We start from the raw sequence: 15,487 nt of genomic DNA, 5'->3' as shown, positions 1-15,487 counted from the left end.
TAGTTGGATGTAGGACACTCATTCGTGTTTAAGTAAACGAAGATGCAGCGGTAAATTACTATAGTCAAAACCTGCAAAGATAGGATTATTATCTAGCAGCCGAAGTGTTCTAAGACTCTCCGATGAGATCCCTGACAAACCCCGCACCAGGACGTATTAAAGTGCTCAGAGGCCAGCTCAGAGGCCGGCATCCATGCACACCACCGGCTCCGACGTCGACGTGGACGCTGACGCTGACGCTGAGCTCGAGCTCGAGTCCTCGGGAAGGCACTTGGTCTTGGCCAGCTGACTGAACCACTTGGCCGCCGGCCGTGCGATGCGGTTCAGGTCCGACGCCTCCGCTGTGACGTAGTCCGGAGAGCCAATCTCGGACGGGAAGTCGACGTAGTAGAGACCGAAGCGCGGCTCGAACGAGCCCCACTCGTAGTTGTCCAGGTACGACCACGCCGTGTAGCCGATGACCTTGATGCTCTCCTCCGTGACTGCCTTGTAAACCTGCTCCAGGTAGTTCTTGTAGTACCACATCTGGTCCTCGTTCTCAACCTCCTCGTTGCCACACCAGCCGTTCTCGGTCACAAGAGCTCAGCCGACGGGTCGTGGGCACTCACCCACTTCATGAGCGCAAGGTACCCAGGAGGGTAAGCCGTGAACCAGGCGCAGTTGAGCTCCCCGGCGCTGTTGCGGCTAGAATTGCGGTAGCCCTCGGGCGCGCGACTGTCGTCCACGCCGCGGTCCTTTGCGTAACCGAGCGCAAGGCTGTCGCAGCTCGTCTGGGAAGTGGTCGAGTTGCAGTCCGTGACGGACTTGGACGCGTAGTGGTTCATCATGAACAGGTCGTACGAGCCCTTGAGCAGTGCCGACTCCTCGGCCGTGAACGTGGGCAGACGGTCACCCACCACCTCCCGCATGACCGCCGGGTAGTCGCCCGAGATCATGGGCTCGAGGTACCAACCGTAGTCGAACTCCAGCGCACGTGCAGCGGCCGCCACATCAGCAGCGTTGGTCTCGTCGAGCGGGTACGAGTAGTGCGCCACCAGCACAATGCCAATGCGCGCCGTGGAGCGGACGACACCCGCGTCACGGAACTCGCGGAACTTGTGCACGGCCTTCGCGTGAGAGCGCATGACATTGTGGGTAACAATGTATGTGTTGACCTCCGAATCGGTAAAGCCCGGAGCGTGTGCACCCGAGCCGTAGCCGGCGGTGATGAACGAAGATGGCTCATTGAACGTGGTCCAGAAGTCGAGCTTCTGACCGAACTCCTGGAAGATGAGCGTCGCGTAGTCTACAAAGTGGTCGATGATCTCCTCGCTGAGCCAGCCCTTGGGTGTCAGCTCGTCTTGCAGCGCCGACGGCAAGTCCCAATGATACAATGTCAGAATGGGCTTGATGTTGTTGCTCAGCATGTTGTCGATGAGGTCGTGGTAAAAGGCAATACCCTCCGGGTTGGCTTCCATGCGGCGCGTAGCGTTATTCCACGTCATGGCACGCGACCAGGAGATGGAGAAGCGGAAGGACTGCAAACCGTCGTCAGCCATGAGCTTGATGTCGCTTGAGTAGCGGTGGTAGAAGTCGTCGGCCACGTTGGCGCACGACAAGTTCTTGTCACGGCAGAAGTCGTCCCAAATACTGCTGGTGCGACCGCCCTCTTCGTACGCGCCCTCCACTTGGTACGCGGCCGTAGCAGAGCCGAACATGAAGTCATCGGAGAAGCAGCGCTCTTCAGCGGCAGCGGGGCTGGACGACACCAGAAGTGCAGCGATAGCAGCGGCCGCACAAGGCAGCAAGCGACGCAGGAGATTCATCGGGAACGAAGTAGGCCGGACAAGGTGGTCTGCGTAGAAGCAGTAAAGTTGGCGACTGAGCCTTGGAATGGCAAGAGCGAGTAGCAGCACTCGCGTGTGGACGCACGATGATGTACATACTTGCGCAGAGGAATTGCGGAGAGAAATGGTTATGGCTCTCTTATGGTGGTTGACAGGCAAAGCAGTGCCGTCATTGAACTTGCACGTTTCTATCAAGTACCGGTCCCCTTCAAGCGGACGATGCAGGCGGCAACCAGTCCACACTGATTCCCCACGGATCCCTAGGATATGCAGCGACGAAGGTCTCAGCGATGGCTGCGAGTTTCTCTTGAGCACGTTTGCACTTGCACCCGATTTCACAGCCTACCGTTCTGTCTAGTGCTCAATGATGCAGCAATTGTGCCGGAAAATCGACTTGGTGAAACACAAATTAAAATGTATTCTTTCGTGGTTGCTGCAAGAACAAGCATTGATGTGTGGACCAAGCGGACCTCGCAATTTCGGACATCAGAAAGCGCCGGTTTTGTAAACTTCAAACTTCAACCACAACGACTCCCGTAAACGTGAGCATGCATCGAGGGTGAAACGAGAGTTTCACCAATGCAAAGGAAGTTATCGTAAGTTATAGTACATGTACACTACGTGTAATTCGAAGTAGAAACTATATCAACAATGCACATGTCCAGTTCACGAACCTCCCGATAATCGGATCCTCTGCAAGTCATCTTACCATGGTGTATCCGATACTTGATTAGAAGTACAGTTAGCAAGGACAAGACGTGAAAGTTGCAAGAGATCATGAGGTGGGAGGGGATACACCTAGTGCAGCATTTGCCAAAAAAATATCTCCTCAGTACATATTAGCGTACGCAAACCGCTGCACTTCCCTCGCATTGCATGCGTTCTCATATTAACCCATTCACACGGTGAAAGCCATCACGGCAAATAAATACATGTAAATAGGATAGCCGATTCGCCCCCCCCCCCCCCCCCCCCCCCCCCCCCAGCTTTGTTTGCCGCATTGTGCAACCCCCCATAACCTCTTGCGACTATCTCGAAGCGCATAAGTATTATTTTCGTACTGTACTTCGTATTATGCCAGGAATTGCACACCTCGTGGATAAAACAGCGCAGGAAGCGGTCAAGCCAGCTTCAGAAACCCTAACAGGTGTCAGCAAAGCCCATGAACTGGATCAAACACTACAACGAACATTCTTCACAGTTCAATGGAATACCCCCCGCACAAGCAAGCCTGGAAGCAGTTCGCGAATACTTAGTACAAAACAGACAAGAACCTTCATTCTGCGAAACCCACTACAAGCTATGCAAGACCCGCTACACGCCTACCTCAGCCATTTCATTACCAGAGACCAACGACAACCTCCTTCACAACAGACGAATGACAAAGCCATGTCTTGCATATTATTATTTTAATATACGGCATCTATAGGGAAAACAACAAATAGAAGACCACTTGTCATCCAACAAGGCATTGGACATTCCTCATCACAAAGCATGCTTACCTTTCAGTGAAAGGCTTCCACCCTCGATGCATGCTCACGTTTTACGGGAGTCGTTGTGGTTGAAGTTTGAAGTTTACAAAACCGGCGCTTTCTGATGTCCGAAATTGCGAGGTCCGCTTGGTCCACACATCAATGCTTGTTCTTGCAGCAACCACGAAAGAATACATTTTAATTTGTGTTTCACCAAGTCGATTTTCCGGCACAATTGCTGCATCATTGAGCACTAGACAGAACGGTAGGCTGTGAAATCGGGTGCAAGTGCAAACGTGCTCAAGAGAAACTCGCAGCCATCGCTGAGACCTTCGTCGCTGCATATCCTAGGGATCCGTGGGGAATCAGTGTGGACTGGTTGCCGCCTGCATCGTCCGCTTGAAGGGGACCGGTACTTGATAGAAACGTGCAAGTTCAATGACGGCACTGCTTTGCCTGTCAACCACCATAAGAGAGCCATAACCATTTCTCTCCGCAATTCCTCTGCGCAAGTATGTACATCATCGTGCGTCCACACGCGAGTGCTGCTACTCGCTCTTGCCATTCCAAGGCTCAGTCGCCAACTTTACTGCTTCTACGCAGACCACCTTGTCCGGCCTACTTCGTTCCCGATGAATCTCCTGCGTCGCTTGCTGCCTTGTGCGGCCGCTGCTATCGCTGCACTTCTGGTGTCGTCCAGCCCCGCTGCCGCTGAAGAGCGCTGCTTCTCCGATGACTTCATGTTCGGCTCTGCTACGGCCGCGTACCAAGTGGAGGGCGCGTACGAAGAGGGCGGTCGCACCAGCAGTATTTGGGACGACTTCTGCCGTGACAAGAACTTGTCGTGCGCCAACGTGGCCGACGACTTCTACCACCGCTACTCAAGCGACATCAAGCTCATGGCTGACGACGGTTTGCAGTCCTTCCGCTTCTCCATCTCCTGGTCGCGTGCCATGACGTGGAATAACGCTACGCGCCGCATGGAAGCCAACCCGGAGGGTATTGCCTTTTACCACGACCTCATCGACAACATGCTGAGCAACAACATCAAGCCCATTCTGACATTGTATCATTGGGACTTGCCGTCGGCGCTGCAAGACGAGCTGACACCCAAGGGCTGGCTCAGCGAGGAGATCATCGACCACTTTGTAGACTACGCGACGCTCATCTTCCAGGAGTTCGGTCAGAAGCTCGACTTCTGGACCACGTTCAATGAGCCATCTTCGTTCATCACCGCCGGCTACGGCTCGGGTGCACACGCTCCGGGCTTTACCGATTCGGAGGTCAACACATACATTGTTACCCACAATGTCATGCGCTCTCACGCGAAGGCCGTGCACAAGTTCCGCGAGTTCCGTGACGCGGGTGTCGTCCGCTCCACGGCGCGCATTGGCATTGTGCTGGTGGCGCACTACTCGTACCCGCTCGACGAGACCAACGCTGCTGATGTGGCGGCCGCTGCACGTGCGCTGGAGTTCGACTACGGTTGGTACCTCGAGCCCATGATCTCGGGCGACTACCCGGCGGTCATGCGGGAGGTGGTGGGTGACCGTCTGCCCACGTTCACGGCCGAGGAGTCGGCACTGCTCAAGGGCTCGTACGACCTGTTCATGATGAACCACTACGCGTCCAAGTCCGTCACGGACTGCAACTCGACCACTTCCCAGACGAGCTGCGACAGCCTTGCGCTCGGTTACGCAAAGGACCGCGGCGTGGACGACAGTCGCGCGCCCGAGGGCTACCGCAATTCTAGCCGCAACAGCGCCGGGGAGCTCAACTGCGCCTGGTTCACGGCTTACCCTCCTGGGTACCTTGCGCTCATGAAGTGGGTGAGTGCCCACGACCCGTCGGCTGAGCTCTTGTTGACCGAGAACGGCTGGTGTGGCAACGAGGAGGTTGAGAACGAGGACCAGATGTGGTACTACAAGAACTACCTGGAGCAGGTTTACAAGGCAGTCACGGAGGAGAGCATCAAGGTCATCGGCTACACGGCGTGGTCGTACCTGGACAACTACGAGTGGGGCTCGTTCGAGCCGCGCTTCGGTCTCTACTACGTCGACTTCCCGTCCGAGATTGGCTCTCCGGACTACGTCACAGCGGAGGCGTCGGACCTGAACCGCATCGCACGGCCGGCGGCCAAGTGGTTCAGTCAGCTGGCCAAGACCAAGTGCCTTCCCGAGGACTCGAGCTCGAGCTCAGCGTCAGCGTCAGCGTCCACGTCGACGTCGGAGCCGGTGGTGTGCATGGATGCCGGCCTCTGAGCTGGCCTCTGAGCACTTTAATACGTCCTGGTGCGGGGTTTGTCAGGGATCTCATCGGAGAGTCTTAGAACACTTCGGCTGCTAGATAATAATCCTATCTTTGCAGGTTTTGACTATAGTAATTTACCGCTCCATATGAGGTTTCTTCGTCGGTGCATGGGACTGGGGCTAACGCATTCTACCGTGTCCAGCTTTAGGCACTATGCGTAGTGCACTAGTAAGGAGATCAGTCGTTATGCTAGCTTTGCTCTGGGTTGAGGTCATCTTTTGTTGATCTCGCAAATCGGCAATTAGGATACACGTACCCTGGTTACGCTTTTCTGATTTTGGTGGGTAATTCATTCTGGGTTCGCGACGATCACTATCAAACGAAGATGAATCTGCTGCAGGGCAAGAGCAACCAGTATCTGCGCGAGGCCATCCTGGAGGGCAGCGTGGAGAAGGCGCGGCGCTACCTGACGCTCAAGATCGGCAAGGCGGACGTGGCGGCGCTCACGGAGAGCGGCGGCTTCTCCATGCTGCACTGCGCCTGCCTCGTGGGCAACACGCAGATCGCCATGATGCTGCTGCAGTACGGGGCCGACGTGCTCGCCCTCACGGATGTTAGTAGTGCTATCATGGTAGTATTACACTTGATCAGAGTAGTAACCTTGACTCTTGCTGACTCTCAGGACGGATACTCGGCGCTGGACCTCGCCATCTGGAGAGGACACTTGCAGATCATCGAGTTGCTGCGGTCCCAAGGCTGCGTGGCGCCGATGAAAGGTGGGACGTGAACGTGTAGAGAGTAGTAATACTATTGTGGGTACTAATACTTGCTGTTGCTATAGAGCCTGAAAGTCTCAATGGCAAGGTGATCTCCCATCTGGGTCGCAAGGCCACCGTCGTCTTCTTCGAGCCCAGCACGAGCATCCGCACGAGCAGTTTACGCGGCCTTTATTATGAAGACAAAGGAGAGGCCAAGCTGGTGAACCTCTGGGCCGGCACAGACTACAAGATCATTGGGTCCAACCCGTATTACGAGGAGCTCCGCAAGTTCGACTACCAGTACGCAGAGATCCCTGTGACGCTGCCGGAGGACTACGACGCCATGTTGCAGGGCGCGCTCCAAGGAGCAGCTTTCTTCGACAACGACAGTGATAGTGAGAGTGACAATGAGATCGAAGAGATCGTGGAAGTGCGTGTGCCGCCTGGCCCGCTGGGTGTACTGCTCGATAGCGGCATCCAGGAGTGCGCGGTCGTGCACGGCTTCACCAACTTGCCGACTGGTGAGAAAGGGCCAATTGAAGCTCACGGTGACGTGTACCCGGGCATGTACATCATGAGCATCAACGAGACCAACGCGTCGCTGATGTCCTTGCAGCAGGTCACTCAGCTTCTGGGCAAGCTGGCACGGAAGGAGAAGCTCATCCGGTTCGCTGTCTTCCGCCCAGGCTCGCCACGCAACCGCAGCATGACGGACACCGCCTCTGAGGCCTCGAACCAGCGCACATCTATCACGTCCAGTGGCTCACTGCCGCCGCCCGTGCCAGTTTCCGCTAGACCTTCGACGCCCAGCTCCGGCCTCGCCAGTTTTTCCTCACGCTTTGCAAATTTGGCGGCTTCCGTCCTGGACAAGAAGCCCCCTACACCACGCTCCAGCATCACCTCGTCTGTGGACGTAGGCACGCCCAAGGGCGCCGAATGTATCCACTGCAGTATGCCCGCCACCGCGCACAGCTCGGAAGACTGCCCGTACCGGTGAAGGTGACCTGTTTAACTTGGTTCATTGTAGCTCCGCACAGGTACACCAATGGATGGACGTCACTTTCTTTATTTGTTTGAGCTCTGGTTTCCATAGACGCAGAACTGTACACGGATGGATTCAGGTTCTCTCCTTTGCTAGCTAAATAATACGTTGGCGAGTGCACACCTCCAGAGAGTTTAGAGCACAATGTAAAGCGTTCCCCGGAAGACGTCGGGCCCCGGAAGAGTCCAGGACGCGAGCGCGCAGTTCTGGTTGAAGAAATACTGCTTGCCTGTCGTCTGTGACTGCACCGACTGCCACCCCAAGCCGGTGCCATCGGGGCTCTCTCCAACATCCTCAAACGTCGAGTCCATGAGGTAATCCACGAAGCTTCCATCGCCCATGGCCAGTGTCAAATTGAACAAACTCGTGCGAGGCCCACCAAGCTGCTTGAGCTGCTGCTGCGCGCGACGAGCTGCAGGGGCCGCATTTCGGTCCAGCAAACTGATGAAGTTGGCCGCAATCTTGGCGGCACGCTCGGCATTGGCCTTGGTCTCGAACGTGGTGAGTGCCGCCATCGCCGACTGAGTACTGGCAGGAGCCTCAGTCGTCTCCTTCATCTCCTTGCGCATATCGCGCAGATTCGCCGAGATCTGGTTCATGCGATCCAGATGCACCTGCAGATCCTCGACCTTGAGTGTATCTTCTTCCGGCGCAGGCGTAGACATAGGCGCTGGAGCAGCTGCAGGTGTTGGAGGCGGCGCAGCGCGTGAGCCATTCGATGCCACCTGGGCCTTCTTACTGGCGCCAGCACTGGCGATACTGTCGGTAAGCATGGCTGCTACATTCGGTGGCGGGGGCGGAGCACCGCTAGGCCTTGGCGCTGGCGACCGTCGTGAGTTGTGACTGCGTCGCCCACCAGAACCAACAACTAACCGCTTTGCCACTTTGCGAACCACCATGGGCACCTCCACCTCTTCTACTTCTGCCTCGATATTGCGGCGCGGAACAGAGCTCGGCTGGATCTCTTCCAGTTCCAGCTCCTCCGACTCCATACTGCGACGCGGAACAATGCCTACATTTACAGGCTGGATCTCCTCTATGACCAGCTCTTCCACCTCCGCTTCCTCCAGCTCCATACTGCGCCGCGGGACGGTACGCATCGTCTCGGGCAAGATCTCTTCTACAATCAGCTCTTCTACCTGCACGGGAACTGGAGCTTCCGACCTTCCACCAAACGACCTGCTCTCCACAATCTTCGAGTTCTCGTCCACAGTAAGAAAACTAGCAGAGTCCGAGTCATTCGACACCGTGTCCAAGTTCGCATTTTCTTCTTCCGTGAGAAAGCTGGCGACTTCCACCTTGTGCACTGTCGGCATATCCATGTCTAGCGTCATAACTGTTGCCTGTGACAACGATTCCCGCACGTGGCTGCTGCCTTCGGTATTAAGGAAGTTGCCTGCGTCGTCCTCGGAAAATCCCTCCTCATCCGAGTCGCTGTATTCTGCTAGTTCGGCTGCTTCGGCCTCGTAATCCTTATCGGTCCGTGTTGGCTCCTGCGTGAAGGTTTGTTTGTACTTGCCGACGCCTAGATCCAGCTCCACGGGTGCAGGGGCTAGAATGCTGTCACCTAGCAGTTGCGGCTGTAGTTCTTCGACATCAAGTCGGTCCTCTTCGTCCCCGGGAGACGACGGTGATGTAGACGCCTTTGATAATCGCTCACTCTTCCCCATGGACGAAGATGTCGGGCGGAACTGAAACATGTTGGGAACCTGTTTGCGCGCCCCCGCGGTCGTGGATCCGTTGCCACTACCTCTGCTGCCATCGTCGACGGAGTCTAGCGAGCTTGTGCCTGCTGTCGAGTCCGAGAGGAAACTACGTCGCGTCTCGTCCGAAGTCTTTCCTGCTGACACGTGCGAGCGCCCTAGAAACGAGTTATTAGACGCCAGGGAGCTGCGAATACTACCTTCGGAGCTGACACGTGAAATGTCGCTCTGTCGTGCAGACGATGCACGCCGCGGAAGCTCTCTTTCCTTCATCCTGATGCTGCACTTGGCACAAATCCGCGCCTTGCGCTTGCCTCCGGGCGCCGATAGATCACTCAGTCGCTGGTGGGCGGTCACGAGCTGGTGCACACTGCACTGACTGCAGATGACATCTCCGCAGCCGTCACAATTGTATTTCTTGCGCACGAGCGAGAAGCTGCGCGTGCACACCACACAGCAAACGCGCCGGCTGAGCGGCACCATGTCTCTCGGCCCAGCGTACACCATCAGATCGAGGCGGCGCTGGTTGATGTGGTCTCGAATGCACGCGGAGCGCATGGCAGCCGTGTCCACCATCTTGTGCACAAGCCACGACGGCAGGCGGTCTCCCAGATCGTTGATCATCATGGTAACAAATTCCAGACTCCCTGGCGCTCGCTCGCTCCACGTCTGCAGCGTCAACGTCTTGGCCCTCACGAAGTGATGCTTCGGGTCGCGCGGTGTGGGGACGTCCAGGTCCACACTCTTGCTGAGTCGGTAGCCGATGCGGCGGCCGTCGCCGTCTTCGAACGAGTCCACGAGCTCCACGTAGACGTAGTCCCGGTGTCTCGCGACGGACGGCGCCAGGGACCGTGCGCAGTGCCACTTGACACACACGAAGCGCTCCCCGGGGGTGCGCGGCACGAGCGTGTAGAGCACCTGTCCGTCTAGGAACTCGGTCGGGTTCACTGCGTTCTCGTGGTCGGCAAAGTCTGCGCTCGTCTCGGTGATGAGCAGGTCGCTCATTTCTCTGAACGTGGCGCTGATGTTGCAGCTTCCGCGCACGGCGGCGTCCAGCAGCGCGTCGTCCGGGCCGCTCCTCGCGCGGTGGATCGTCACGGCTTCTCGCGCGCGACTGGGCGTCCAGCGCACGCGGCCGAAGCCGAGGCTGAGGTTGTACGCGTCGTCCACGGACCTGTCGATGAAGTTGACGAGCGCCTCGACGCGCTCAGGCGAAAGCTCGGGCAGGTGCAGCGCCATGTCGCTCACCATAGACGACGCGCTCTCGTCCCGCAGACTCGAGGGCGACGTGGCCGACGACGACCGCGCGGACGGCGAGCGCGCCGACAGCGACGAGGACGAGAGAAGAGACGCGAAGCCTCCCGAGCGCCGAGAGGAAGGCGAGGGCGCCGACGACGTGGACGCCGAGGGCGAGCGCACGGGTTTCCTGGGCCGCGGCTGGCTGCGCTGTCGCTGCTGTGGGGCCTGCGGCGGATCGAACGGGTCGTCCTCGTCGTCGTCGTCTCGGTCCAAGTAGGGCGTGCGTCCGTTGCTGGTGTTGCGCGAGTCGGTGAGCGTCTGACGGCGGCGCCGGTGCAGGTTGAGCTTGGCGACGCTGAGCGCGGCGCTGAGGGTCTCGGAGGCGGCGGCGAGAGCCGAGACGGCGGAGGGGGCCGATCCTGCCACGGGGACGGATGCGCCGCGCGGCGACGTGATGAACGGCGCGTACTCGGGGCGCGGCATGCCGCCTCACTACCGTCGTGTTAGTGTGATCGGGCAGCCTCGGGTCTGAAGGCGAATGCTGGGAGAGCGAGCGGGGGCGCCGGGCCCAGATGGCGGGGACTAGGGCATCAGATCACTCGACCCGTTTCTGGCACTGAAACCATACAAAGCCCAAGTGAACGGCAGTTGAGCGATCGTGTGCAGCCATGTTCACTCGAATGAAGCCCATCGCAGCGGAGCCTCGAGTCGACGACTATCGGATAGACATCGGCCCAAGCTGAAGTCGCTGGCGAAAGACCCGCGCCAGCGAAACAGGAGGCGCCGCCGTGTTTGTGGAGTGGGCACAGATATCACTCGGAGTGAGGCACGCGAGTTCTCGCTTTGCGCTTTTGGGCGCCAGCCTCTACGGTTCGGGTTAGTAACATGCGGCGCTGTCAGCGTCGACCAGCGATTCCGGTCAGCCGCGACAAATGACCGCGCTCTCTCTGCTGGCAGCGGACTCGCATGCTTTAATCGATCCAGCCGACGCACTGCGGCTGCAGGACAGCACAGGAAGACCCGCTACGACAGCCACACACAGCCGTCACTGCTTGCTCGAAGCGAATGTTGCCTGGCGCCAGTTCCGCCCTCCTCTCGGTGCTCTGTCGAACGGGTGCAACCTCCATAAGTTGCACGACAATCGAACGACGAGTCACTCTTTCGAGGGCACGTACTGCCCACACAAACGCTCAGTACCACGTCGCGCCCTCATTGACAACCATCAAATGGCGCAGCAGGTGACTGTCGGCGGACGCAGCTACTCCCTGTCCGAGACGCTGCGCAGCGTTGAGCTGGCGCCGATCTTCGCGGACGCGTGGACCGCGTCGCGCGTGTGGGAGGCCAGCCGCTTCCTGGCCGACCGCCTTGTGGGCTTCTCCGCCCAGACGCCTCCAACCTTCGACGTCAGCGGCGGCCAATCCGTGCTGGAGCTGGGCAGCGGCTGCGGCCTCGCGGGGCTAGTGGCGGCTGCGTTGGGCGCAGACGCACTGCTCACGGACCAGCGCGAGGCGGTCGAGCTGCTGCAGCGCAACGTGGATACCAACGCGGCGTCCGAAGGCGAGCGCGAGCGACTGCACGTGGCCGAGTTCGTCTGGGGCTCCGACTGTAGTCTGCCTCGCAGCAGCTTCGCCTATATCCTGGTGTCCGACTGCATCAACCCCATCTACGGCCAGGAGAGCTGGAGGAACTTGGCGCGCAGTATCTGTAGGTTCAGCGACCGCCAGACGCTCACGTACTTGGCCCACGAAGCCAGAGGAGAGGACGAGGCCATGGCGGACTTTTTGGCTTTCAGTGCGGACTTGCTGCAGGTCGAACGCATCGATCAGCAAGGCAGGATTAGTCTCTTCCGGATCAAGATCGTGTGTAGATAGAGAAAAGCACTCGACTGCCGTCCCCGACCTCCAGTGCAATTTTCCAACCGAAGAAAGACTACCAGCAGCACTGGTGAAGCTTCTGGAGGCAATGAAAGACTCGTGTGTCTCGGAAGTGAAGATCCCGGGTTATCATGTAAAGCAATGTACTGCTTGGCCTACAAACTCGTGAAGCTCATCGTCCTGCTGGCGTTCCTCGCGTGGACGTTGTGGCCAATCTACTCGATGGAAACCCTAGACCAGGGTCTCCCGCAGAAGGAGGCCATGCCGTCCGACTCGTACATGATCGAGTACTTCAACGCGCTTGACGTCTACCTGGCGACGGGTGTGCCCGTGTACTTTATCGTTGAGACGGGCTACGGACGCAACCCGGACACTTGGTCGCTGAACGCTGACAGTGTGGAGACGGTTTTCTGCAAGTCCAAGGACATCTGCGGCACGTACTCCATCCCCAACATCATGAATGCGCTGGCCAACAACGGCGACGAGACTATTACCCACATCAGCCCCGGCACGACCTACTCGTGGATGGACGACTTCTGGGGCTTCGTGAACCCGGACAGTGAGTGCTGCCGTGTGGATTCCGCGGGTGACTACGTCCCTATCGAGACTGGCAACGACACGTACACGACTCTGCGTTCAGATGACGACACGTGCCTCCCGTCGTCGGACACGGTACCTCCCGTCCCTGAAGACGAGTACATGTCGCTCTTCAGCATGTTCGCAACAGCTAGTGCTGGCACCTCGTGCTCGTACGGTGGTGGGTCGATCTACCGTGGCCAGTTCAGCATTGACACGGAGCCCATTCCGACTGTCAACTCTTCAACGCCTGCGGTGAACATCAACGGCAGTGGCTACGGTGACGAGATCACGGCTTGGTCGTACATGGTGACGGGAACGTCGAACCCGACGCAACAGCGCTACATCGACTCGTACAAGCAGAACCTTGCGGCGGCTGAGTGGATCAGCGAGAAGACTGGCGTGGACATCTGGGTGTACTCGCTGACGTACGTGTACTTCGAGCAGTACCTGACGATTATCCACGATGCGTATGAGCTCATTGGTCTGTCGCTGGCAGCTATCTTCGTGATCACGACGCTGTATTTGGGCAACGTCTTCTACTCGCTCACGATCGCGCTGACGGCTACGAACATTGTGGTGCTTGTGCTGGGTCTGATGCAGCCGCTGGACATCATGTTGAACGGCCTGTCAATTGTGAACCTGATCATTGCCGCTGGTATCGCGGTGGAGTTCAGCGGCCACTACGTGCGATTCTTTGCGAAGGCTCGTGGCACGGGCGATGAGCGCGCTCGTGACGCCCTTCGCCAGGTCCTGACGTCGGTGTTGTTCGGCATCACCATCACGAAGGTCATCGGTCTGAGTGTGCTGACGCTTGCGGACTCGCGCGTGTTCAAGAAGTACTACTTCCGCATGTACATGATGGTGGTGGTCTGCGGTGTGCTCAACGGAATGCTGCTGCTGCCCGTGCTGCTCAGCACCATCATGGACGTCAAGAGCTTCTTCCTGCGCAAGCGCTCGAGGAAGAGCGAGCTCCCGTCGGCACCGATCACTCGTGTGGAGTAGGCGGGGACATGTATGCCAAACGTATTCATAGCAAAACAACCCTCAACGCAGTATGCGTATAAACGAAGTATATAACGAAGCAAGTTTCAATGCACAGGATGATGTTGTAGGTTTTGAGACTCGACGCATTGGCTTAGTGGGAAAGTACCTTCAGGAGTTTGAAAGACAGTCTACCGCGCTGCATTGTCGGGTAGCGTCGTCCACTCGTGTTGAACTGAAGTGGTCGAGGTAGCCCCTGGCTCCTCCCCTTTCTCGAGATCAGGGTGAATAGACTCGACCTTCAGCTCGTCCTTCTTCGTGATGGTTAAGAAAGCCACCAACACTGCGATGAGAGCCAAGAAGATCATACTCGTGACCGTCGTGCCGAGGTTGAGGCCGGTCTTCCAACCGGAAGGGAGCTCCTCCGTCTCGCCAGACCCAGACATCGACTCGGAGGCTGAAGCTGAAGCCGAAGCCGATGATGAGCCCGACCCGGAGCTCGAAGCCGAGGCCACCGAGTCCGCCGGGTTCTGTGACATCAAGTCTCCCAGCGAGGCTCCGAGCGGCCGAGTCAGCACGTACACCACCCAGAAGCCGAGCACCCCGTTGATCACCTTGAACCGCCATAGTAACCCCACGAACAGGATGCAACCTGCAAAGAGGACCAACGAGTTTCCGTAGCCAACGTCGAGCTTCTCTGCGATGAGATCTCCCGCCGACGTCCCCAACGCAAAGGTGACGAGCACGGTCAGCCAGTACCACGCCTCCCGACGCCGCGTGAAGATACTGTGGATGGACAAGTTCTTCTCGGAATGGTACCATGCCAGGAACACAACCCCCAGCAGACTGAGGAAGATGGGGGTGGTCACCGACAGCGAAACGCCGAGGTTGTCCGTGAGGTTGTCGCTTAGCAGAGTGCCCACAGTGCTGATGGCGACGATGACGAACCAGTAGAGCGGCGGGAAGTAGAAGTCGAGCTTCAGTTGGGCCGCGAGTGCCACCAAGAGGATGGCGAGCATGGTGCCGGAGGTGCCGCCCAGACCGAGACCAACATTTCCGTTGAGAAAGTCGGCGAACGTCTCGCCGACCGTCGTGGCCAGGACCTTGATGATCCAGAAGTAGACGGTGACCTGGGGCACCTTGACGCCCACTTGTTCGTCGAAGAAGCCCATAGCGGTTGGCGAAGGTGTGAGTCGGAAGAGGCTTTTGCTGCTCGAACAGCAACTTTGGAAGTGCTATCGGTGCTATCGTGGAGAGCGGGCGAGTCGAGTCGGTCGGTGTGGGTATCACGGGCCGTTGATGATAACTCGAAGCGCTGGTGGAAGGCTTCGCAATCGCATGTTTTGAGCCGGGGGACTGGAAACCCAGTGGTTTTGCAGCTGTAATATGTGGTAAGTTCTGAACCAAGCGATCTCACATTGAACCCATCTTGCTTGTGAGCTTACCGCATCGCTTGGAACGACGGTCAAAACTGACAAAGAGAACCATGCCGAGATTTTTTAGCGCCCAGATTTTACCACACCCTGAACACCAAATCTGTCCGCTGAGGTTTGAAATCTGACCTCGAATCGAGTATATTTCGTTCACAATCCTACGTAATTTACAATTTCTTGAACGTTTCGCGTTTTGGTTTGTTCAGCGTGTGCATTTACCTCCGCTGAAGCATCAGACTCCGAAGACGGTCCGATGAAACAAACAGCTTACATGTTGTGGATTCTGGAGTGGGAGGTAATCCTGGCGCACTTTTTCCTGGGGCTCTTGAG

The 15,487-nt window shown here is 57.6% G+C and overlaps 8 protein-coding genes across 8 annotated transcripts; 4 read left to right on the top strand and 4 right to left on the bottom strand.

Annotated features, from left to right (window-relative positions):
- Window positions 1-177: 177 nt before the first annotated feature.
- Window positions 178-525, bottom strand: KRP23_14967 (Beta-glucosidase 32; the record flags this gene model as incomplete). The annotated part of the gene is made up of 1 exon (XM_067885852.1): window positions 178-525. One exon carries the CDS (start codon window positions 523-525, stop codon window positions 178-180), a length of 348 nt encoding a protein of 115 aa, XP_067736861.1.
- A 47-nt stretch (window positions 526-572) lies between these two features.
- KRP23_14966 (Strictosidine-O-beta-D-glucosidase) lies at window positions 573-1,805 on the bottom strand (the record flags this gene model as incomplete). Its single annotated transcript, XM_067885851.1, has 1 exon — window positions 573-1,805. The coding sequence occupies one exon, from the start codon at window positions 1,803-1,805 to the stop codon at window positions 573-575; it is 1,233 nt and encodes a 410-aa protein (XP_067736860.1).
- A 2,125-nt stretch (window positions 1,806-3,930) lies between these two features.
- KRP23_14965 (Beta-glucosidase 32) lies at window positions 3,931-5,559 on the top strand (the record flags this gene model as incomplete). The annotated part of the gene is made up of 1 exon (XM_067885850.1): window positions 3,931-5,559. One exon carries the CDS (start codon window positions 3,931-3,933, stop codon window positions 5,557-5,559), a length of 1,629 nt encoding a protein of 542 aa, XP_067736859.1.
- Window positions 5,560-5,933: 374 nt separating this feature from the next.
- On the top strand, window positions 5,934-7,303 carry KRP23_14964 (putative ankyrin repeat protein; the record flags this gene model as incomplete). The annotated part of the gene is made up of 3 exons (XM_067885849.1): window positions 5,934-6,161; window positions 6,231-6,324; window positions 6,390-7,303. The coding sequence occupies 3 exons, from the start codon at window positions 5,934-5,936 to the stop codon at window positions 7,301-7,303; spliced, it is 1,236 nt and encodes a 411-aa protein (XP_067736858.1).
- Window positions 7,304-7,482: 179 nt separating this feature from the next.
- On the bottom strand, window positions 7,483-10,773 carry KRP23_14963 (uncharacterized protein; the record flags this gene model as incomplete). Its single annotated transcript, XM_067885848.1, has 1 exon — window positions 7,483-10,773. The coding sequence occupies one exon, from the start codon at window positions 10,771-10,773 to the stop codon at window positions 7,483-7,485; it is 3,291 nt and encodes a 1,096-aa protein (XP_067736857.1).
- Window positions 10,774-11,516: 743 nt separating this feature from the next.
- KRP23_14962 (UPF0665 family protein C23C4.06c) lies at window positions 11,517-12,161 on the top strand (the record flags this gene model as incomplete). Its single annotated transcript, XM_067885846.1, has 1 exon — window positions 11,517-12,161. One exon carries the CDS (start codon window positions 11,517-11,519, stop codon window positions 12,159-12,161), a length of 645 nt encoding a protein of 214 aa, XP_067736856.1.
- Window positions 12,162-12,305: 144 nt separating this feature from the next.
- Window positions 12,306-13,745, top strand: KRP23_14961 (NPC intracellular cholesterol transporter 1; the record flags this gene model as incomplete). The annotated part of the gene is made up of 1 exon (XM_067885845.1): window positions 12,306-13,745. The coding sequence occupies one exon, from the start codon at window positions 12,306-12,308 to the stop codon at window positions 13,743-13,745; it is 1,440 nt and encodes a 479-aa protein (XP_067736855.1).
- A 170-nt stretch (window positions 13,746-13,915) lies between these two features.
- KRP23_14960 (uncharacterized protein) lies at window positions 13,916-14,896 on the bottom strand (the record flags this gene model as incomplete). Its single annotated transcript, XM_067885844.1, has 1 exon — window positions 13,916-14,896. The coding sequence occupies one exon, from the start codon at window positions 14,894-14,896 to the stop codon at window positions 13,916-13,918; it is 981 nt and encodes a 326-aa protein (XP_067736854.1).
- Between the last annotated feature and the right edge of the window lie 591 nt (window positions 14,897-15,487).

This window comes from Phytophthora ramorum (assembly GCF_020800215.1).
Source record: "Phytophthora ramorum isolate Pr-102 chromosome Unknown Phyram_PR-102_s0024, whole genome shotgun sequence".
Taxonomy (NCBI): Eukaryota; Oomycota; class Peronosporomycetes; order Peronosporales; family Peronosporaceae; genus Phytophthora; species Phytophthora ramorum.
Note: the sequence above shows the minus strand (reverse complement) of the source record. Positions and strands in the feature narration are given on the sequence as shown.